Genomic DNA, 23553 nt, shown 5'->3' on the forward strand with positions numbered 1-23553 from the left:
ACATTTTACATTTAAGTCATTTAGCAGACGCTCTTATCCAGAGCGACTTACAAATTGGAAAGTTCATACATATTCATCCTGGTCCCCCCGTGGGGAATGAACCCACAACCCTGGCGTTGCAAGCGCCATTCTCTACCAACTGAGCCACACGGGAMCGTTAATTGTTACATGATTAATTTAATCRAGTAACAATTAAACATAGTTAGTTGATAAAATAAATAACAGTCATCAGATTAATGAGAGTCACGACACATCAAACCGTAAGCTTAATGCATAATCTATATATGGAAAAATACATGCTTAAAAATGTTGTCAAAAGAACAGACAACTTTTGGTCGACCAAGATTTTTTTTTTGCCGGGGACAGCCCTACTCTCTCATGAGTTGTTCATTGTCGCACCTCAGCTTTCTCACTTCCTTCAGCACTCTCCCCTCCTCCTTCAGCTGGGCTGTTTTTCCCTCTCCCTCCTGTTGGAATTTTGTCACCACCGTCCAGAATGGGTCTGGTTGAGGGGGGGTTGTTGTGCTGGTCTGTTGGAGTCTGTGATGTGTTCAATTGCTGTTTGAGCTCTACCAGCTCGATCTCCAGCTGTGTGAATGTATCCCTTATATTAATGCTGGAGCAGTGCTGTGGGGGCTGACTCTCCTATTGGGGTTGCTTGTCTTTAGGACTGTTTGAGGAGGGGGTGTTATCTGTCTTGTTCGTGAAGGCGGAGTCGTCACCAGGGGTGAGCTTCTCATACTGTGCTCTCTCTTTGATCTGAGGTTTGAGGTTCCCATTCACCATTACCATTCCAGACTTGTACAGGTTGACACGGGCTGTCTCGATGTCCTCAATGTGCAGTATTCTGAGTTTCCACCCTGGGTTAATACCCTTTCTCTCGACAGAGGGGTAGTGTGCTCTTATTGTCCTGTGCCATGCCAGGGGCTCGTCTGTGTGGAAGATGAGATTGCTTACATTCCCATTCTTGTAACAGTCAGCAAATAGTGTCTCTGGAGAGGCTTATCTTTGTACTTTTTACGTGCATGATCTTTTTTTTTATGTGGGGAACTGCACTTTGATGGCCTCTGCATAGGGGTGTGAGGCCTATTCATTTGGGTTGGGATTGTGTTCTGCTGGCATTGTTGTATTCAAGGGCATTCACACCTCTCACTTCGCACCTCACTGAAAATGGAAGTTGCTGCCAGGATGTCTGTCCTGTCCTAACTAAGCATTTGAGTCTTCATATAGTAAGGTATATTATAGTAATATATCTAGAGATTATTTTAAGATCTTTCTCTTTCTTCTTGGCCTTGAAAGTAGCTCTCAGTTGTAGGTTTGGTGGTATGTTTAGTTTTTTCCTGTGCTTTTTCTGCTGGTTGTTTTGCTCGGTGGTCCTTGGCAGTTTTTGGTAATAATAATTTTGTCCAAATTCAAGGTTGTTCGCTTGAATTTTCTTTTTGGATTGAAGGTTCTATTGTAAAGGGCAGTTTCCTGAGTAAGTCCATGTGAAAAAATCCAGGTTTATCACACAAATTTTGGGGAAAAGTTAATGATCTCATGACCTCTGTCTCAGTCTCTCTCTCTCCTTCCTATCCCTATGTGTGAAGGATGACATGGAAGGCTCTGGTGTGGGAGTGGCCAATGGGGTTCCTGGAGCCCGAGGGCCAGACGGGCRACAGGTGGGTGTCCTCTGCAGCTGTCATTTAATTTTAGATACAATATATACTGTATGTTTTGATTCTGCCATTTTAATAGATTCTCTCACTGATTCCACTTTTATTCTGTTCACTTTCAGGGTACTACTGGCATCCCTGGCCTACCGGTATGAGCTTTACTTTGGTTTATTTCATATAATTTCATAAAGGAAAAAATACAAATCATTGAATAAAAAGTTTAGACACCAATACAATGCAATCCATCTCAATATTCTAACATTAATTCCTCCTCTTGTGTGATCAGTTTCAATATAACTTGTGGTTTGTATTTCACTCATTAGGGAAAGCCTGGTTTCCCTGGTGCTGCTGGCGAGAAGGGAAGTGAAGGACTACAAGGAAGAGATGGCCGACCAGGGTTGGACGGTTTCCCTGGACCTAATGTATGTCAGAACCTGCTTCCCTCCACCCACCTCACAATATCTACATAAGGGTTCTGAGACATGTAGTTAGCGTTAGCTAGCTATCTGGGAACACCAATTCAGGTCGGTCCTGGAGACCTGCTGGTTGTGCAGGGTTTTCGGCTCCAGACTGAAGGTCATGATTAGCTGATTACATGTGACTGGTTTGTAGTGCAGCTGGGCTGAAAATGAACTCCTGTCTAGATTTGATCTGTTCTTGCACACAAAGACAACGATTCAAAATCAAAGTGGGGGACAAGATTGGGGTTCAATCTTCAGCAAGTCAGCTCAGAGAAGGAACTGAAATTGAATTTATGGACATCCTTTCTCTTAATAATGGACTTTTTCTCACAATTGTATGTTTTTCTGTTTGGTTCCCCTTTCATTTTCCAGGGACAAAAGGGGGACAGAGGAGAAAGAGTGAGTGTTTTCACGTTTTCCTAGAATTAAAATGTCATTCAAGGGACATAATAACAGTTCAATTACATGCGTAAAGCAAGACAATTTAACACAGATATTGTGTACCAAAAATGGAACTAGCTACCAGGAAATCAATGTGTTTAGCAATTAAACATCAGGCGGATGAGAAAATCTCTGACCCTGTGTCAGTTATTAGGGGCAACTTCCACCCAGTCCCATGAAGCGTATGGATTCTGTGCCAGCATTTCTTTGTCACTAAAGGCTGATGTTCTCTTCGGTCTGTTTTTTAGGGCGAAACTGGTCGTGATGGAAACGGACAGCCTGGACCACCAGGCCCACCCGGCCCACCTGGACAAATAATCTACCAGACCTCCAGCAGCGTAAGGCCGCCTCTCGAAACAACCCCTATAGCCCCTACCCACATAGACACTAGCCCCTCTAGTCCCTACATCTCTAGACCCTGCCCCTCTAGACCCTACCCGCCTGCCTCTCTAGACCCTACCCCTCTTGCCCCAATCCCTTTTGAAACTTGTTATGATCTGAAAGGCTTGGATATTACCTGAAGGGCTCCCGAGCAGTCTAAGGCACTGCATCTCAGTGCAAGAGGCATCACTATAGTACCTGGTTCGAATCCAGGCTGTATCACATCCGGCCGTGATTGGGAGTCTCATAGGACGGCACACTATTGGCCCAACGTTGTCGGGGTTTGGCCGGAGTAAGCCGTCATTGTAAATAAGAATTTGTTTTTAACTGACTTGCCTAGTTAAATAAAGGTTAAATAAAAAATGTTAAAATAAAAAAAGTATTGGCAATATGTTACAACAGCAAAATCCCTGGCATATCAATTGGCAAGGTTTAGTTTCTAGCATATTGCTTATACCTATCTGACTATTTTGTATCTACATGAAGTGCCTAGGGGTGTGGGTTAGGGGTCTGGAAATAAATATACCCATCCTTCTGCATGATCATCTTTTAGCTCTACTGTATCTCCACCTCCAACATGGACGGTTGAGTGTGCATAGACATTAAGCTGTTTAGTTTCTCTCGTTGCAGTATGATGGTGTCGTTGGAGGAGCTGGGCCCCAGGTAGGTGATTTGTCCTGTTTGAAAACTCTGTTACCATTTATGTGGTGCCAAGTTACTCCAAAAGTCTTCAAAGCTTATTTTCTAAGACCTACAGGACACTGCCTTTTGATACGACTAAGTGTTTAATTGATGAACTAGGTCATTTATTTTCCAAACTTGATTGCTCAGTTGCAGTAATTATTAGGGCTCTCAAACTATTTAAATATGTAAATCGATTAATCGCATGATTTTCTGTAGTACATTTGAGAATTTGCTCCAATTTGGCGCTAAAGAAAGATTTTTCCACTGGAAAAAGCAGTGCATTGAGTTACAGGCATACTATCCTTTAACTGTAAGAGACGGAAACACGAAATAATCTGTATCAGAAACAAAATACACCCAATGTTTAAGTAGGCCAATCAATGTGTGACGCACTTAAGCGTAGTGGGTGCGGAGTCAGGCGCAGGAGGCAGAAGGAACTGAGTAGTGCTTTAATAGGCACAGGGAACAAATCATGCGCGCCAACACACACRGGCGCAACAAACACGATACTCAACAAAACACACTACCAAATACACTACCACACACAAACACAGTGAAAAGAATAAGCCCGCACAAAGAGCAGGCGGGCCGACCAGCTTAAATAGCCCCACTAAACGTAAACAAGGAACAGGTGTAACTAATAAGACAAAACCAACAGAAAAGGGAAAAGGGATCGGTGGCAGCTAGTAGACCGGTGACGACGACCGCCGAGCACCGCCCGAACAGGAAGAGGAGCCACCTTCGGTAGGAGTCGTGACACAATGTTCACAAACACATACTGTTAAAGCTTCAGGCATTCTAATTGAGCGTTCTCCCAATTTCTGATTGAAGGGTTGACTATGGGAAAACAATTATTTGCTCTAAGGATACAAAGAACATTCGAACCTGTCCAACAATGTTATGAATTCCACCGAAAACAATAACAACACGTCCGCCAGGTCTGAGTTCCTGTAATACAGCTATTAGATCTAGCCTAGGCTACTTCAACATGAACTAGCCACAAGCTGCTACTACTAGAATTTGAATMATTTGCTTAAAACCTTTGACATGAGAAGTACAACAAAAACAGTAGCTAGATGGAATGGATTTCCTGTTCTGATTTACAATCATTGTGGGAAGTTAGATTTTTATCAATAGGCATTCAGCCATGGCATTATAAACATTAGTTTGGTTAGGTAGCGTTAGCATAAATATCTAGCTACTTCTGTACAAATATGTTTTTGATGTTTTTGCTGTCTAAACAAACGCCTGGCAATGTGTTTATGGTTTAACTTTCTGTACGTTTTCCTTGAAAATTGTTGCTCAAAGCTGCGTGCATATTCTATGTTTAAGAGACAGTAAGCACTACATAACAGCAGCTGCCACTGACCGCAGTGTCCATGCAGAATAGGGTCTGTGCTGTGAAGAAATTGACATGTGATTATCAGCATCAATGGGTATTTTTTACAGCAGAACATTTTATATGCATTATTAACGTGTAAAGAACATTGTCCTTGGTAATGTTATTAACACGTTAACTTTGACCTGCCCTAGCCATTATGCTTGATGTAATTTCATCAATGTTTGAAATCCAACCAGCGACTCAATCAAAAGCCACAAATAAAAGAAGCCAATGACTATAAACTTGAAACTAGTGGTGGGCACCAATATTGATCATTCGATTTGATATCGATATGAGCGAGGCATATCTTGATATCGATTTATCCTTGCTGGTAGCCTACACTATTATGTAAAAGTAATATGTAAAATAGTATACATGTGCCAGACACAAAATCCTCTCAACTTAGCATACTTAACTGCCTGACGATGGGCCATCAACGGGCGTTACATTGTATTCAAACTGGTTGGGTAGGTTCCCAGATCATTCACACTTTCCCTAATGGGCAATCAGCTGGAAGTTGTTTGGACACTAAAGCTGTTTAAGTGAAGTGTACACAGTTTCAATGTTATTTATTCAAGCCAATATATCGGTTTCTGAAAAAAGCAGCTGATATTGATATAGATCTTCCATATCGGTGCACATCACTACTTAAAACCTTGGGTCGTAGTCATTCACACCAACTGGAAGAAAACAGACCGAAATACGTAGGGGCTACCTGAATTTGTCCAATACGATAGTCATTTTGTTTTCTGTTGCAAAATGGACCTTAATGAATACAACCACTGTATATGGTCCTCATTACACTTTGGAAGTGTAGCTTGTATAACAAAGGTTAGGCTACAGATCTACGGAGATGGCAGTAACCTTCTGTTTCTATTTGTTGTATATAATTAATATATAATGCTATCGCTGGCGTAGTGCAGTTTCTCTGAACACCCCGCAGTTTGCCCCCTTCCCACACTTCCTACCGTTAGGGTATCAGATCACACTCCTTCCGTGGCCTCCAACTGCTCTTAAATACAAGTAAAACGAAATGCATGCTCTTTAACCGATCGCTGCCCGCACCCGCCTGCCTGATTAGCATCACTACTCTGGATGGTTCTGACTTAGAATATGTGGACAACTATAAATGCCTAGGTGTCTGGCTAGACTGTAAACTCTCCTTCCAGACTCACATTAAGCATCTCCAATCCAAAGTTAAATCTAGAATCGACTTCCTATTTCGCAACAAAGCCTCCTKCACTCATGCTGCCAAACTTACCCTCGTAAAACTGACTATCGTACCGATCCTTGACTTCGGCGATGTCATTTATAAAATAGCATCCAACACTCTACTCAGCAAATTGGATGCAGTCTATCACAGTCCCATCCATTTTGTCACCAAAGCTCCATATACTACCCACCACTGCGACCTGTATGCTCTCGTTAGCTGGTCCTCGCTACTTATTCGTCGCCAAACCCACTGGCTCCAGGTCATCTATAAGTCTTTGCTAGGTATAGCTCCGCCTTATCTCAGCTCACTGGTCACCATAGCAATACCCACCTGTAGCACGCGCTCCAGCAGGTTTATTTCACTGGTCATCCCCAATGCCAACACTTCCTTTGGCCACCTTTTCTTCCAGTTCTCTGCTGCCAAAGAATGGAACGAATTGCAAAAATCACTGAAGTTGGAGACTCATATCTCCCTCACTAACTTTAAGCGTCAGCTGTCAGGGCAGCTTACCAATTGCTGCAGCTGTACACAGCCCATCTGTAAATAGCCAATCCAACCAACTACCTACCTCATCCCCATATTTGTTTTTGTTTTTCTGCTCTTTTGCACACCAGTATTTYTACTTGCACATCCTCATCTGCACATATCACTCCAGTGTTAATTGCTAAATTGTAATCACTTCGCCACTATTGGCCTATTTATTGCCTTACCTCCTTACTTCATTTGCACACACTGAATACAGRTTTTTCTATTGTGTTATTGACTGTACGTTTGTTTATCCCATGTGTAACTCTGTGTTGTTGTTTTTGTCGCACTGCTTTGCTTTATCTTGGCCAGGTCGCAGTTGTAAATTAGAACTTGTTCTCAACTGTCCTACCTGGTTAAATAAAGGTGAAATTAAAACATTTTTAAAAGTATGTGGTGCTAGTGCTTGTATCAGCATATAGCTTTGCTTTAATGGATACATGTTTATTTTTATTTGGTCATAATTTTCTCATGTTAAGCCAAACGTTTATGTTTCACTCTGCTATTGAGAATGCTGGCTGGTGGCAATGATTTATTTACTTGTTCAGTAATTAAAGTGGCATGTTCAAACATTGCCGATTGTAAATCGAATTTTCGATGCAGCAGTATACTAATCAGTAACCAATAGATTTGTTGTATTTTATGGACAACTGTCCTGTAGGCCTACTTTAGCCTTCCTCATGTTCTCTCCGAGCTTGGATAGAAAGATTGTGCTGTATAAAACCAGTCTATTAATGTCAAATAGTACAATCAGTCAACCGTCAAAATAATATCTTACTAGGGATTGTTTAATTATGCAGACAATGCAGTCTAGCCTCTTTGCCTATCTATAGCTATACAGTGCATTCGGAAAATATTCAGACCCCTTTCCTTCTTCCACATTTTGTTACAGCCTTTTTCTAAAATTGATTAAATGCATGTTTTTCCTCATAAATCTACACATAATACCCCATAATGACAAATGGAAAACAGGTTTTTTGAAATGTTTGCAAATTTATAAAAAATTAAAACAGGTACCTTATTTACGTAAGTATTCAGACACTTCGATAAGAGACTTGAAATTGAGCTCAGGTGCATCCTGTTTCCAATGATCATCCTTGAGATGTTTCTAGAGCTTGATTGGAGTCCACCTGTGTTAAATTCAATTGATTGCACATGATTTGGAAAGGCACACCTGTCTATATAAGGTCCCACAGTTGACAGTGCATGTCAGAGCAAAAACCAAGCCATGAGGTCGAAGGAATTGACCGTGGAGCGCCGAGACAGGATCGTGTCGAGGCACAGATCTGGGGAAGGGCATCAAGAAATGTCAGCAGTATTGAAGGTTCCCCAAGAACACAGTGGCCTCCATTTTTAAATGGATCAAGTTTGGAACCACCAAGACACTTCCTAGAGCTGGCCGCCTGGCCAAACTGAGAAATCGCGGACAACGGCCTTGGTCAGAGAGGTGACCAAGAACCCGATGGTTACTCTGATTGAGAATTATTCTGTGGAGATGGGAGAACCTTCCAGAACGACAACCATCTCTGCAGCACTCCACTAATTAGGCCAGACGGAAGCAACTCCTCAGTAAAAGGCACAAGTCAGCCCACTTGGAGTTTGCAAAAAGGCACCTAAAGGACTCTGACCATGAGATACAATATTCTCTGGTCTGATAAAACCAACATTGAACTCTTTGGCCTGAATGCCAAGCATCACATCTGGAGGAAATCTGGCACCATCCCTACGGTGAGGCATATTTTTCAGTGGCAGGGACTGGGAGACTTGTCAGGATCGAGGGAAAGATGAACGGAGCAAAGTACAGAGAGATCCTTGATGAAAACCTGCTCCAGAGCACTCAGGACCTCAGACTGGGGGCGAAGGTTCACCTTCCAACAGGACAACGACCCTAAGCACACAGCCAAGACAACGCATAACTTCCTTCCATCTCATATTGCTCAAATAAACAGCAAACCTGGTTTCAAAAAACAGATAAAGCAACACCTCACAGCACAACGCCTCTCCCTTACTTGAYCTAGGTAGTTTGTGTGTGTATGTAGGCTACGTGTAAGGGGGTGCATGCTGGTGGCAGGGAAGTCAGGCGCAGGAGATCAAACTTGGTATAAACGGAGCAGTTTAATAAGTGCTCAAAAACTCAGAAAACCTAAATATACAAGTGGGCACAAAACCCTTCGCACACCAGAACAAAACTTGCACATAGCTTACAAACAAACGATCACCGACAAGGACATGAGGGGGAACAGAGGGTTAAATACACAACATGTAATTGATGGGATTGGAACCAGGTGTGATAAAAGACAAGATAAAAACCAAAGGAAAATGAAAAGAGGATCAGCGATGGCTAGAAAGTCGGTGACTTCGRCCGCCGAACGCCGCCCGAACAAGGAGAGGGACCAACTTCGRCGGAAGTCGTGACACTTCGTGTGTCTTTTTAAAAATCTATGTTGTTCTGTCCTTGAGCTGTTCATGTCTAATGATGCTCGGTATTATGCCATTCTGTATTATGTTTCACGTTTTGTGTGGGCCCCAGGAAGAGTAGCTGCTGCTTTTGCAACAGCTAATGGGGATCTTAATAAAATACCAAATACCAAAAAAAGTACTGAGTAAAGGGTCTGAATACTTGTGTAAATGTGGAAGTTTAGTTTTTATTTTCAATACATTTGCAAAAAAAATCTAAAAATCTGTTTTTGCTTCGTCATTATGGGGTATTGTGTGTAGATTTAATCTGTGTACAGTACACAGAAGTGGGGCCTCTCTTATGAGCGCCGTTCGGTGTCTGTCAGTCATCAGCTTGGTTTTCTGGTAGAGGAGAAGGAGGGTCGGCCCTTTCAATAGAGCAGGGCTCTCCAACCCTGTTACAGGAGAGCTACCCTCCTGTAGGTTTTTGCGCCAGCCCTAGTTGGAACTAACCTGATTCAGGTTAGGATGTTAGCAGTCCAGGAACAGGGTTGAAGAGCACTGCACTAGAGGAACTGTCACTCTTCTCGATGGGATCAAGAAGAGGAGGAGCAAGGCCACTGTCATTGTCTGGCCCAGGCAATGACAGTCTCTGTCAGGACTAGGAGGCTGCTAGTGCTAGGCCTACTAGCTTCCACCTGCCATGGTGTTTTGTCAGTCGAGGTGGTAGCTTTGCTGATGTGATTATCTTCTGTAATTTTGCACAAGCTTGATCAGATAAAGCGTCTTTGTAGCCATGCTGGTTAAGTGTGCCTTGAATTCAAAATAAATCACTGACAGTGTCATCAGCAAAGCACCATCACACCTCCTCCTCCATGCTTCACGGTGGGAACCACACATGCGGAGATAATCTGTTCACCTACTCTGCGTCTCACAAAGACACGGCGGTTGGAACCAAAAATCTCAAATTTGGACTCATCAGACCAAAGGACAGATTTCCACAGGTCTAATGTCCATTGCTCGTGTTTCTTGGCCCAAACAAGTCTCTTCTTCTTATTGGTGGCCTTTAATTGTTGTTTCTTTGCAGCAATTCCACCGCGAAGGCCTGATTCACGCAGTCGCCTCTGAACAGTTGATTTTGAGATGTGTCTGTTACTTGAACTCTGTGAAGCATTTATTTGGGCTGCAATTTCTGAGGCTGGTATCTATATTGAACTTATCCTCTACAGCAGAGGTAACTCTGGGTCTTCCTTTCCTGTGGTGGTCCTCATGAGAGCCAGTTTCATCATAGCGCTTGATGGTTTTTGCGACTGCACCTTTCCGCATTTACTGACCTTCATGTCTTAAAGTAATGATGCTCTGTCGTTTCTCTTTCCTTATTTGAGCTTTTCTTTCCATAATATTGACTTGGTCTTTTGCCAAATAGGGCTATCTTCTGTATACCACCCCTACCTTGTCACAACACAACTGATTGGCTCAAATCCATTAATAAGGAAAGAAATTCCACAAATTAACTTTGAAATGCATTCCAAGTGACTACCTCATGAAGTTGGATGAGAGAATGCCAAGAGTGTGCAAAGCTGTCATCAAGGCAAAAAGATGGCTACTTTGAAGAATATAAAATATATGTTGATTTGTTTACACTTTTTTTGCTTACTACATGATTCCATATGTGTTATTTCATAGTAGAATAATAGTGAAGACATCAAAACTATGTAGAAAAACGTAAAACTAAAGAAAAACCCTGGAATGAGTAGGTGTGTCCAAACTTTTGACTGGTACTGTTTATTAGGCGAAAGCTACATTTACACAACCCACTTTTAAGAAATGCCATTTGCAGTAGTTTTCCCAATGGCCTGTGTCATTTTCATAACTGACATTACTCATTCATCGAGATATTTTATTATTGTTCTCATAGGAAACAAAAGTTATTTTGTTGCAAAACCTATTGAGAGCATATCATGCAATAAAATCATGGTAATGATTCATGTCCTCAGACATTTGAGTTGATTGGAAAAATATTCTGTAGGGGGAGAYAGTGGAAATCCTTTACAATACCACAAAATATTGATTTGACTTAATGGGTATACGTCCCTACCAAATATTTGGAATGATGTGTGGCCTTACTTAACCAGCCATGAAAAAGGGATAAATCATTTTAACAGATTTTTATGTTGTCTCCTTTTCTTTTCTGTAGGGTGGAACTGGTCTACCTGGCCAAGCTGGATTCCCTGTAAGCATTGATTTTCCTAATGTTATCCTACAGGTCACTTAACGTTGTCTTGCTACAGTTCTTCTAACGTTGTGTTCTAACACATGTAGATGTCATAGTGTGGTGTATATTTGCCCTGAAGGACTAAAGAAATCAAACATTTGTGCTAGTTTGACGTGTGATAAATAGCTAATTTTTCAACTTTTTGTATTTTCTAAAAGGGTCCCATTGGATCAAAGGGTGACATGGGAGACCCAGGCCAGCCCGGTTATGGAGTCAAGGTCAGTGATGTGACCGCACAGCAACATAGCCCTATCATTAGTGCTACAGTGTACCACTATGTAAGGCCTATTCCCAACAAGTGTTTATTCTGTTGGGGCTAGCAAATTAACAGATTTTCTTTATATGTGTCTCGTCTCAGGGCGAGAAGGGCGAGCCTGGATTAATAATCGGGCCTGATGGGAGTCCTTTGTACCTGGGAGAATTGTCGGGTGAGAAGGTGAGTGTCTCACTATTGACTTCTGTTTGCCTCTGTCTCATCTGTCTGTTGGCCTCATTAAACACCAACTCCATCTTCTGTAGGGAGACAGAGGACCTGCTGGACCCGTTGGGCCTCCTGTAAGTACTTTTAGGCTTATTACTTTACATTATGTTCTTACTATTTGAAGCTGCCTTAAATTAAACTGACTCAGCGATATGACGTGGTCACGAGTTTCACGTTTTATTAGTCATATGACCAGGATACACAAGAATAAAAAGTAAATGGCTTGGTAGAATAGAAAAGTCTAGTAGTAGCAGTTGTGATTTGTGTGTAGTATGAGTGTGGACGTGTGTGTTTGGGTGGGTGTGTTCATGTGTGCTAAGGTGCAGAGAGTCAGTGCGGGTGGTCAGTCCAGTTCAAGTGTTCAGCAGTCTGATGGCTTGTGGATGGAAACTGTCTCTGAGCCTGTTGGTCTGAGACCAGATGCTCCTATACTGTCTGCCAGACTGTAAGGGAGTGAACAGTTAGTGACTGGGATGTGTGGGGTCCTTGATGATGCAGGCACCGTTTTGTGTAGATGTCCTGAATGGATGGGAGCTCGGCCGCATTGAGCGACAGTAGGGCCAGAGATATTGTCAAGAGAGAGTGTGAGGCAAAAGTCTGCACTTGTCAGCACCAGCACAGATACTGTTAAGCATCTTCGCATGTGCACGACAGTTCACGTCTCTCTTCTGCAAGGGGATAGCTGCATGACAGCAAATGCTGACGTGTGCAACCACTCGCTTCATGCGGTCTTAGTTTGTGTCGGAAGTAGCCCTGTTCCTCGTGGTAAACACATATTGCTGAGTCTACCTTAAGTATATTGAGCTGCCATGTATATCAATAGCTATGTTTCCATTAACTTGTCTAGTGATTTTATTGTCAACATTTAAAAAGTTTGCATAGAAAATGGATTCAGCAATTTCCTGCTAGGGTGCATTTCAATTGAACTATCTTGTGTCGATAAAAACAGCTGGACGTAATGATGTCACACCTAAAACGGCAAATAGCGGCAAATTGCACATTAATAAATTGCCGACAGGCTGGGAGGGCCCACATTATTCTCAAGTATAGCCTGCGAAAGCCAGCATGTATAAAATGCTATAATTAAATTTTATAAACCGGGTAGTTTGGCTCCTGGATGCTGATTGGTTGAAGTCTGTGGTATATCAGACATTATAAACATGGTGGTTCGAGCCCTGAATGCTGATTGGCTGACAGCCATATTATATCAGACCGTATACCATGGGAATGACCAAACATTTATTTTTACTGATCTAATTACGTAACCAGTTTGGTAACCAGTTTATAATAGCAATAAGGCACCTCGGGTTTGTGGGATATGGCCAGTATACCACAGCTAAGGGCTGTATCCAGGCACTCCGTGTTGTGTCGTGCTTAAAAAACAGCCCTTAGCCGTAGTATATTGGCGGTGCCTTATTGCTTAATTATACCATGGCATTGTTGAATAGTAATTTCTGATTGGCTTGAAGGGCATTSTAGAGCGTGCATTATTTCCCTATAATGCACAGTATCAGCATGGTAGAATTCAGTGGCTATAGTTGATTCTAATAGCCATATTTTTATTCCTTATAACTGGAACTTCCATCAGGAGCTAGTCTTTGTTAGCCACGGCTAGCGGTCCTCGCCTTTTTTCCCTCCGGAATCAGACAGCCTTACCTCGGACAATCACCTGCCAGTCTGCACAGCGCGATATCAACCCAGAACATATCGGACTGCTTCTCTCTACCATATCACCGGATTTCTGCCGCTCTGGATCATTACACCGGATCATTACTAGCTAGCTGCAAAYGAGCTGCTACTGGTAGCTAACGCCTCTGTCCCGAAGCTAGCACCAGTTAGCCTTGAGCTAGGCCCATATACCAGCTAATTCTAGGGCTACAATACCTCCTTTGCCAATTGGCCTGGACCCTTTATTGTCGACATGGAGTCCCGCTAATCCATCACGACTGGACTGCCGACGTGATCGCCCAATGTGGTCTCAACAGGCTATTCTGTTACGATATCGCCACAGAACCGTCTACTAGCCCCGGCACACTAGCTTTTCTGAACGCTGTGTCCCCAGCTCGCCCATCGTAGTAGCGACTACCGAACAGCACCCTGACTCACCTATTGCTGCTCTTTTGACCCTATGATCACTCGGCTACACAGCTGATGCCCCATGGACCGTTTCAATAACACGGTACCTCATTTGGTTTACCTGTCAGCCCCTGCCTTGAACTCAGGTCCTGTATGTACCTAACTGACCCGCTCTGCCCATTCATCGCCATTTACCTGTTGTTGTCTTAGGTCTCCTGTTCAACACCTGGGATTGCTTTATTTCTCTCTCTAATGTCAATATGCCTTGTCTACTGCTTACTTGGCTAGTTTTAGTTTTATTTCACTGTAGAGCCAAAGGTCCCACTCAAAATGCCTTAGATAGCTCTTTCGTCCCACCCCACACACATGCGGAGTCTTCACCTAGGTTAATTGATGCCTCCAGAGATGAAACCTCTCTCATTTTCACGCAACGCGTAGGTTTACCTTCACTGTACTCACATCCTACCATACCCTTGTCTATTCTATCACGCCCAGAAATCTGCTCCTTTTATTCTCTGTCCCCAAYGCACTAGACGACCAGTTCTTATAGCCTTTAGCCGTAGCCTTATCCTCCTCCTCCTCTATTCCTCTGGTTATGTAGAGGTTAACTCAGGCCCTGTAGTCCCCAGTTCCACTCCTATTCCCCAGGCGCTGTCATTTGTTGACTTCTTTAACCGTAAAAGCCTTGGTTTCATGCATGTTAACATCAGAAGCCTCCTCCCTAAGTTTTTTTTCCCACTGCTTTAGCACACTCCGCCAACCCTGATGTCCTAGCCGTGTCTGAATCCTGCCTTAGGAAGGCCACCAAATATTCTGAAATTTCCATCCCCAACTTCAACATTTTCCACCAAGTGCCAAAGGGGGTGGAGTTGCAATCTACTGCAGAGACAGCCTGCAGAGTTCTGTCATGCTATCCAGGTCTGTGCCCAAACAGTTCGAGCTTCTACTTTTAAAAATCCACCTTTCCAGAAATAAGTCTCTCACTGTTGCTGCTTGTTACAGACCCCCCCTCAGGCGCCAGCTGTGCCCTGGACACCATATGTGAATTAATTGCCCCCCATTTATCTTCAGAGTTTGTACTGTTACGTGACCTAAACTGGGATATGCTTAACACCCCGGCCGTCCTATAATCTAAGCTAGATGCCCTCAATCTCACCCAAATTATCAAGGAACCTTTCAGGTACAACCCCAAATCTGTAAACACGGGCACCCTCATAGATATTACCCTGACCAACCTGCCCTCTAAATACACCTCTGCTGTCTTCAACCAGGATCTCAGCGGTCACTGCCTCATTGCCTGGGTCCGCGGTCCAACTTTCTAATCGACCTGGCCCGGGTATCCTGAAAGGATGTTCACTTCATTCCATCAGTAGAGTATGCCTGGTTATTCTTTAAAAGTGCTTCCTCACCATATTAAATAAGCATGCCCCGTTCCAWTTTTTTTTTACCAGGAACAGATATAGCCCTTGGTTCACTCCAGACCTGACTGCCCTTGACCAGCACAAAAACATCCTGTGGTGTTCTGCATTAGCATCGAATAGTCCCCGCGATATGCAACTTTTCAGGGAAGTTAGGAACCAATATACACAGGCAGTTTGGAATGCAAAGGCTAGTTTTTCAAACAGAAATTTGCATCCTGTAGCACAAACTCCAAAATGTTCTGGGACACTGTAAAGTCCATGGAGAATAAGAGCACCTCCTCCCAGCTGCCCACTGCACTGAGGCTAGGAAACACTTTCACCACCGATAAATCCACGATAATTGAGAATTTCAATAAGCATTTTTCTTCGGCTGGCCATGCTTTCCACCTGGCTACCCCTACCCTGGTAAACAGCTCTGCACCCCCCACAGCAACTTGCCCAAGCCTCCCCCATTCTCCTTCACCCAAATCCAGATAGCTGATTTTCTGAAAGAGCTGCAACATCTGGACCCCTACAAATCAGCTGGACTAGACAATCTGGACCCTCTCTTTCTAAAATTAGCCGCAGCAATTGTTGCAACCCCTATTACTAGCCTGTTCAACCTCTCTCTCGTATCGTCTGAGATCCCCAAAGATTGGAAAACTGCCGCGGTCATCCCCCTCTTCAAAGGGGGAGATACCATAGACCCAAACTGTTACAGACCTATATCTATCCTACCCTGCCTTTCTAAGGTCTTCGAAAGCCAAGTCAACAAACAGATCACTGACCATCTCGAATCCCACCGTACCTTCTCCGCTATGCAATCTGGTTTCCGAGCTGATCATGGGTGCACCTCCTAAACGATATCATAACCGCCATCGATAAAARACAATACTATGCAGCCGTATTCATCGACCTGGCCAAGGCTTTCGACTCTGTCAATCACCGCATATAATATGTAGACAACTACAAATACTTAGGTGTCTGGTTAGACTGTAAACTCTCCTTCCAGACTCACATTAAGCATCTTCAATCCAAAATTAAATCTAGAATCGGCTTCCTATTTCGCAACAAAGCATCCTTCATTCATGCTGCCAAACATACCCTCGTAAAACGGACTATCCTACCGATCCTTGACTTCGGCGATGTCATTTACAGATTAGCCTCCAACACTCTACTCAGCAAATTGGATGCAGTCTATCTCAGTGCCATCCGTTTTATCACCAAAGCCCCATATACTACCCACCACTGCGACCTGTATGCTCTCGTTGGCTGGCCCTCGCTTCATATTCGTCGCCAAACCCACTGGCTCCAGGTCATGTATAAGTCTTTGCTAGGTAAAGCCCTGCCTTATCTCAGCTCACTGGTCACCATAGTTGCACCACCCATAGCACGCACTCCAGCAGGTATATTTCACTGGTCACCTCCAATGGCATTTCCTCGTTTGGCCACCTTCCATTTCTCTGCTGCCAATTACTGGAACGAACTGCAAAAATCACTGAAGGTGGAGAGTCATATCTCCCACACTAACTTTAAGCATCAGCGGTCAAAGCAGCTTACAGATCATTGCACCTGTAAATAGCCCATCTGTAAATAGCCCACCCAACTACCGCATTCCCATATTGTTATATATATATATTTTTGTTCCTTTGCACCCCAGTATCTCTACTTGCACATTCATCTGTTCATGTTTGAGCTGCTTTTGAAAGCTAAAGTCAAATATAAAAACATTATTGGCATTGTTGAATTAGATTTCCATAATAGCAAGCTAGGACTGATGGTTTGGTTAGCTAAATTAGCAAGTCTGTCTGTTTGGTTACCACGGAAACTACTGTAGCTATCTAGTAAACTTGCTAGCTACTTCAGTGGATGTTGAACAGAGTTGAACAAATGTGTTAAATTATAGCCATGGTAGAAAAGGGGCTCTATGCATTCTCTGGAAAAGAATGCAGTTCTGTGGAAGGTAAGTTTCACACACCTTCCACGTCATTTATTATTTTCCATATAACACATAACCCSTCGTTGAGTGTCCCTTACATATTTGCTATATTCTAATAATTGCCATGCGCCAACGTATTGCCATGGTCCGTGCCATGGTGAAACTCCTGCACTCCTGTAGATCTGAAATGATTGGATGGTGAAACTTGCCAGCCAACCAGAAAAGCAAGGTGAAGCAATTCAGGCATTGAAAGTCAGGACAATTCTTGTCCTGCAAAGAAGCATTATTTTTATAGTTGAAAAAAACTGATTTTGCATGCAATTCAGGAATTTAGAATAATATGTGGAGCTTAAGTATTACTYGGTGACATCACGTACCTAGAAAATGATTTGGCAATCATCATAAAAATAAAAAAAACACAAAACAAAACAAAAATCCACCCCTGTCGAACGGATAAAAATGTTTCTAGTAAATGTGTTTTTGTCACATATGATTGATGTGTTGTTTGTGCAGGGGCAGTATGGACCTTCTGGGATAAAGGGTGAATTTGGAATGCCCGGAAGACCTGTAAGTACTGGAGCTAAATTTCTAACTTTACAATTACAGTAGGGTCTCAGTAGCGTGACAGTAGTAGTGTCACACAAAGCAATATGGATGTAATTTCGGTTGCAGATGCAAATTCCTTGTGACATCATCTCAAGCTAGCAAGCTAACCACGCCAGTGACGAGCTAGCTAATGCAGTTCATGTTAGACATTTTCAGTTAAAACTGGACAGAGAAACGTCTGGTTTCACTTATAAAATTACCTTTATTGACTGCCAGACCATATACTGTACATAAACCATGACTAGCCAGGGTGTCTAGAGTTGTTTATATCAGGGGTGTCAAACTAATTTTGCCCCCGCTGCCGCAATTGGTCTCTCGAATTTCCTCGCCGTCCAAAACGATAGATAAAAAACATTTATCCAATTTTCTATGCTCCCTGACTGTCTAGCTTTCATTTCGGTGATAATTAATGAGCTGGACACAGTCAAAAAACTGTATTAATGTTGGTCCATTATCATTTCAACACAGTTTCGATTTGGTTTTAGTCATTTAGAAGTAWATTAACCTTTATAGAGTCACAAACCCGGATCCGGGATCCCCCCCATCACAAAAGCTGACTAGCATAGCCTAGCCTAAAGTTACAGGGATATCATAAAATAAAATGTTCATGAAATCACAAGTCCAAGACACCAAATGAAAGATACAGATCTTGTGATTCAAGCCATCATCTCTGATTTTTTAAATGTTTTACAGTATGTAAATCTATTAGCTAACCACGTTAGCAAAAGACACCACTTTTTTTACTCCACCATATTTTTTACTGCATCAGTAGCTATCACAAATTCGACCAAATAAAGATATAAATAGCCACTAACCAAGAAACAATTCTCATCAGATGACAGTCTGATAACATATTTATTGTATAGCATAGGTTTTGTTAGAAAAATKTGCATATTTCAGGTATAAATCATAGTTTACAATTGCAGCCCCCATTACAACTATCACTAAAATGACTAGAATAACTACAGAGACCATCGTGTATTAGCTAATTACTCATCATAAAACATTTCTTAAAAATACACAGCGTACAGCAGATGAAAGACACAGATCATGTGAATAAAGTGTTTTACAGCGAAAACACAATATAGCGTTATCTTAGCTTACTACAAGTCAGTCACACAGTAGCATTGATTCAAGCCAAAAATAGCAATAACGTTATAAACCACCAAACGCTATTAATTTTTTCACTAACCTTCTCAGAATTCTTCAGATGACAGTCCTGTAACATCATATTACACAATGCATATAGTTTGTTCGAAAATGTGCATATTTAGCCGCACAATTCGTGGTTACACAACGTGTTTAGTGGGCAAAAAATCTAACAATCTGTCCGGCGCCATTTTGGAAAGGCACCTAATCTTATCGAAAACTATTCATAAACTTGACTAAAAAAATACAGGTTGGACAGCAATTGAAAGAGAAATTAGTTCTTAATGCAATCGCTGAATTACATTTTTWAAATTAACCTTACTGCGCAATACTGGGTACAATACAGGGTGCTATAGTGCAACGCTACATGGAAAATAATGGCGTCTAATACATTTTTCTTTTTCAACAGAACAACGTTTTATCAGCATAAATAGTACCTACTATTAGCTGAACTCCCATCAGAATCTTGTGAAAGGTGTCCGTTGGCCAAAAGAATCGTTGCTGGGTTGGAGAATGTTTCCCTCGACGTTGCAATTAGCAGTACAGAATGGCATTCGAGAGAGAGACACCCACGTTTCTACAGCGCYATGGAAATAAATACCTGAAAATCGCAATATACTGACCTAAACTGGTATAATTCGGTTCAAAATATCAAGATTATGATGTCTTTAAAGCCTATAGCGAATAAAAACAGAGCCGGATACTTCTAGGAGCTAAAACCAGACGTTCTAAAAAGACATGCCAAGACCCTCTTTGCGTCAGCGCGAAGTCCCAAAAGGTCGGACACCTCGGTTCCAATCAATTTAAAAACTTTGGGAAATACGTAGAGACGTCATTTCAACTCTCCCTATTCGCTAACAGCCAGGGGAAGGCGTATGCAGTGCATCTCAACCAATAGAAGACAGGCAAAGTTAAAGACAGGTCTCAAAGCAGATGATAAAATGTCCCATTCTCACACAGACATAGGAAAAGTGCTCTAAGTCGAGTTCTGTTTCACTTACAGACATAATTCCAACGGTTTTAGAAACTAGAGAGTGTTTTCTATCCAATAGTAAGAATAATATGCATATTGTACGAGCAAGAATTGAGTAGGAGGCCGTTTACATTGGATACACATTTGTGCTATGTCGAAATAGCACCCCCCTAGTGGCAAGAAGTTTTTAAGTCCCCCCCACAATTTCCCCCACACAAATATATATATACAGTACCAGTCAATAAGGGCTATCTTCTGTATAAAACCCCTACCTTGTCACAACTGATTGGCTCAAACGTATTAGGAAGGAAATAAATTCCACAAATTAACTTTTAACAAGGCACACCTGTTAATTGAAATGCATTCCAGGTGACTACCTCATGAAGCTGGTTGAGAGAATGCCAAGGGTGTGCAAAGCTGTCATCAAGGCAAAGGGTGGCTACTTTGAAGAATGTAAAATCTAAAATATATTATGATTTGTTTAACACTTTTTTGGTTACTACATGATTCCGTATGTGTTATTTCATAGTTTTGATGTCTTCGCTATTATTCTCGGTCCCGTGTGGCTCAGTTGGTAGAGCATGGCGCTTGCAACGCCAGGGTTGTGGGTTCATTCCCCACGGGGGGACCAGGATGAATATGTATGAACTTTCCAATTTGTAAGTCGCTCTGGATAAGAGCGTCTGCTAAATGACTTAAATGTAAATGTAATTCTACAATGTAGAAAATAGTACAATTCAATAAAAACCCTTGAATGAGTAGGTGTGTCCAAACTCTTGACTGGTACTGTATATTTTTTTATTCAAACCACCCGCGGGTCCTATGTTTGACACCCCTGGTTCATACATTTCCCATTTGTCATGTATTTTTTGTCACTATTGGCTGCAGCACTGACAGCTGTGTTGACATGGCAACTGGGACGGATTTCCGATTTAAACGATATCAGCGAATCATGTAAACTTTTTTCTGCTCACTGATTGGATATTGAATACAGCCAGTTGCAYGAAATAGGATTGATTTCTGTCTCTTGCAATGCAACTACTACTACTACTAATACATGCAACTAATACAACTAATACTACTTATACTACTACTAGTATTATCTCTTGTAATTATTATTACTGATATTATTATCTCTAGTGAATGCTCCTTGTGTAAGGCCTGTGTAGTGTCTAACTGTCCATGTCTGTTTCCTACAGGGTCGTCCTGGTGTAAACGGATACAAGGGTGAAAAAGGAGAGCCATCCACAGGTGCCGGATTTGGCTACCCAGTAAGTGTGACATGTGCATATTACATTGCACTGGGCCGGTTTACAATCCAATGGAAGTGCACTGACTAATGTCGTCTCTTTTCAGGGTGTCCCAGGCCCACCCGGGCCCCCAGGGTCACCCGGACCAGCTGTGCCTGTGGACCGCTTCAACGTGAGTTTATCAGAATCCTTATTCCCAACACCAGGGTTGTGTTCATTCAGCACCAAATGGAAGACTGACAACTTTGACTTGTCTAATAACCAACAATCATTTTAATTTTCGAGTGCATGCCCTAATGAACACAACCCTGAAGATCATATACAGTTGAAGTCGGAAGTTTACATACACTAAGGTTAGTCATTAAGACTCGTTTTTCAACCACTCCGCAAATTTCTTGTTAACGAACTATAGTTTCGTGATGATATAGTCACTACTTTGTGCATGACTCAAGTAATTCTCCCGACAATTGTTTACAGACAGATTATTTTACTTATAATTCACTGTATCACAATTCCAATGGGTCTGAATTTTGCATACACTAAGTTGACTGTGCCTTTAAACAGCTTGGAAAATTCCAGGAAATTATGTCATGGCTTTAGAAGGTTTCTGATAGGCTAATTGACATCATTTGAGTCAATTCGAGATGTACATGTGGATGTATTTTAAGGTCTACCTTCAAACTCAGTGCCTCTTTGCTTGACATCATGGGAAAATCCAAATAAATCAGCTAAGACCTCAGAAATCAAATTGTAGACCTCCACAAGTCTGGTTCATCCTTGGGAGCAATTTCCAAATGCCTGAATGTACCACGTTAATCTGTACAAACAATAGTACACAAGTATAAACACCATGGGACCACACAGCCGTCATACCGCTCAGGAAGGAGACGCGTTCTGTCTCCTAGAGATGAACGAACTTTGGTGTGAAAAGTGCAAATCAATCCCAGAACAACAGCAGAGGACCTTGTGAATGCTGGAGGAAACAGGTACAAAAGTATCTATATCCACAGCAAAATGAGTCCTATATCGACATAACCTGAAAGGCCGCTCAGCAAGGAAGAAGCCACTGCTCCAAAACCGCCAATAAAAAGCCAGACTACGGTTTGCAACTGCACATGGGGACAAATATCGTAGCTTTTGGTGAAATGTTATCTGGTCTGATGAAACAAAAATAGAACTGTTTGGCCATAATGACCATCGTTATGTTTGGAGTAAAAAGGGGGCGGCTTGCAAGCCGAAGAACACCATCCCAACCGTGAAGCACGGGGGTGGCAGCATCATGTTGTGGGGGTGCTTTGCTGCAGGAGGGACTGGTGCACTTCACAAAATAGATGCCTTCATGAGGAAGGAAAATGATGTGGATATATTGAAACAACATCTCAAGACATCAGTCAGGAAGTTAAAGCTTGGTCGCAAATGGGTCTTCCAATGGACAATGACCTCAAGCATATTTCCAAAGTTGTGGCAAAATGGCTTAAGGACAACAAAGTCAAGGTATTGGAGTGGCCATCACAAAGCCCTGACCTCAATCCCATAGAAAATTTGTGGGCAGAACTGAAAAAGCGTGTGCGAGCAAGGAGGCCTACAAACCTAACTCATTTACACCAGCTCTGTCAGGATGAATGGGCCAAAATTCACCCAACTTATTGTGGGAAGCTTGTGGAAGGCTACCTGAAACGTTTGAACCAAGTTAAACAATTTDAAGGCAATGCTACCAAATACTAATTGAGTGTATGTAAACTTCTGACCCACTGGGAATGTGATGAAAGAAATAAAAGCTGAAATAAATCATTCGGTCTCCTATTATTCTGACATTTCACATTCTTAAAAAAAAGTGGTGATCCTAACTGACCTAAAACAGGGAATTTTTACCGGGATTAAATGTCAGGAATTTTGAAAATCTGAGTTTAAATGTATTTGGCTAAGGTGTATGTTAACTTCCGACTTCAACTGTACCATCGATGCCATTGGCCACAAAAAAGTCTATAATGCCATCTTCATCTAGGAATAAGAAACAAGATATCATGTTTGTGTGCAAAATACTGGAGAATACTTTAATGTGTAATTTCCCATTTTATTGCAGGGATATGACGCCTCAAGGAATTATCCAGGTATGCTGACAATGATTTGTTGTTTTTACATCAAACTTAAAACATCTTGAAGACAGAGGATTACATTTGGCACATGAGCATACCCAGCAGTCAACAAATTGAAGAGTTGAAAATGAAGAGACAGTTTTTATTCTTTAAAGAGACATAAACAGTTC

The 23553-nt window shown here is 42.1% G+C and overlaps 1 protein-coding gene across 4 annotated transcripts in view; it reads left to right on the plus strand.

Annotated features, from left to right (window-relative positions):
• The window catches only part of LOC111959381 (collagen alpha-1(XVIII) chain), a 203910-nt gene that overhangs the window by 162018 nt on the left and 18339 nt on the right, over nt 1-23553 (plus strand). For all 4 annotated transcript variants that reach the window (XM_070437697.1, XM_070437696.1, XM_070437695.1 and 1 more), the window contains 14 exons: nt 1590-1661; nt 1778-1804; nt 1979-2077; nt 2489-2515; nt 2806-2895; nt 3569-3601; nt 11336-11371; nt 11572-11631; nt 11772-11849; nt 11933-11968; nt 17823-17876; nt 21237-21308; nt 21394-21459; nt 23371-23398. In XM_070437697.1, coding sequence (XP_070293798.1) covers nt 1590-1661; nt 1778-1804; nt 1979-2077; nt 2489-2515; nt 2806-2895; nt 3569-3601; nt 11336-11371; nt 11572-11631; nt 11772-11849; nt 11933-11968; nt 17823-17876; nt 21237-21308; nt 21394-21459; nt 23371-23398 — 778 coding nt within the window. The remainder of the gene's footprint in view (nt 1-1589; nt 1662-1777; nt 1805-1978; nt 2078-2488; nt 2516-2805; nt 2896-3568; nt 3602-11335; nt 11372-11571; nt 11632-11771; nt 11850-11932; nt 11969-17822; nt 17877-21236; nt 21309-21393; nt 21460-23370; nt 23399-23553) is intronic.

Source organism: Salvelinus sp. IW2-2015, linkage group LG36 (genome assembly GCF_002910315.2).
Source record: "Salvelinus sp. IW2-2015 linkage group LG36, ASM291031v2, whole genome shotgun sequence".
NCBI classification, from domain to species: Eukaryota; Metazoa; Chordata; class Actinopteri; order Salmoniformes; family Salmonidae; genus Salvelinus; species Salvelinus sp. IW2-2015.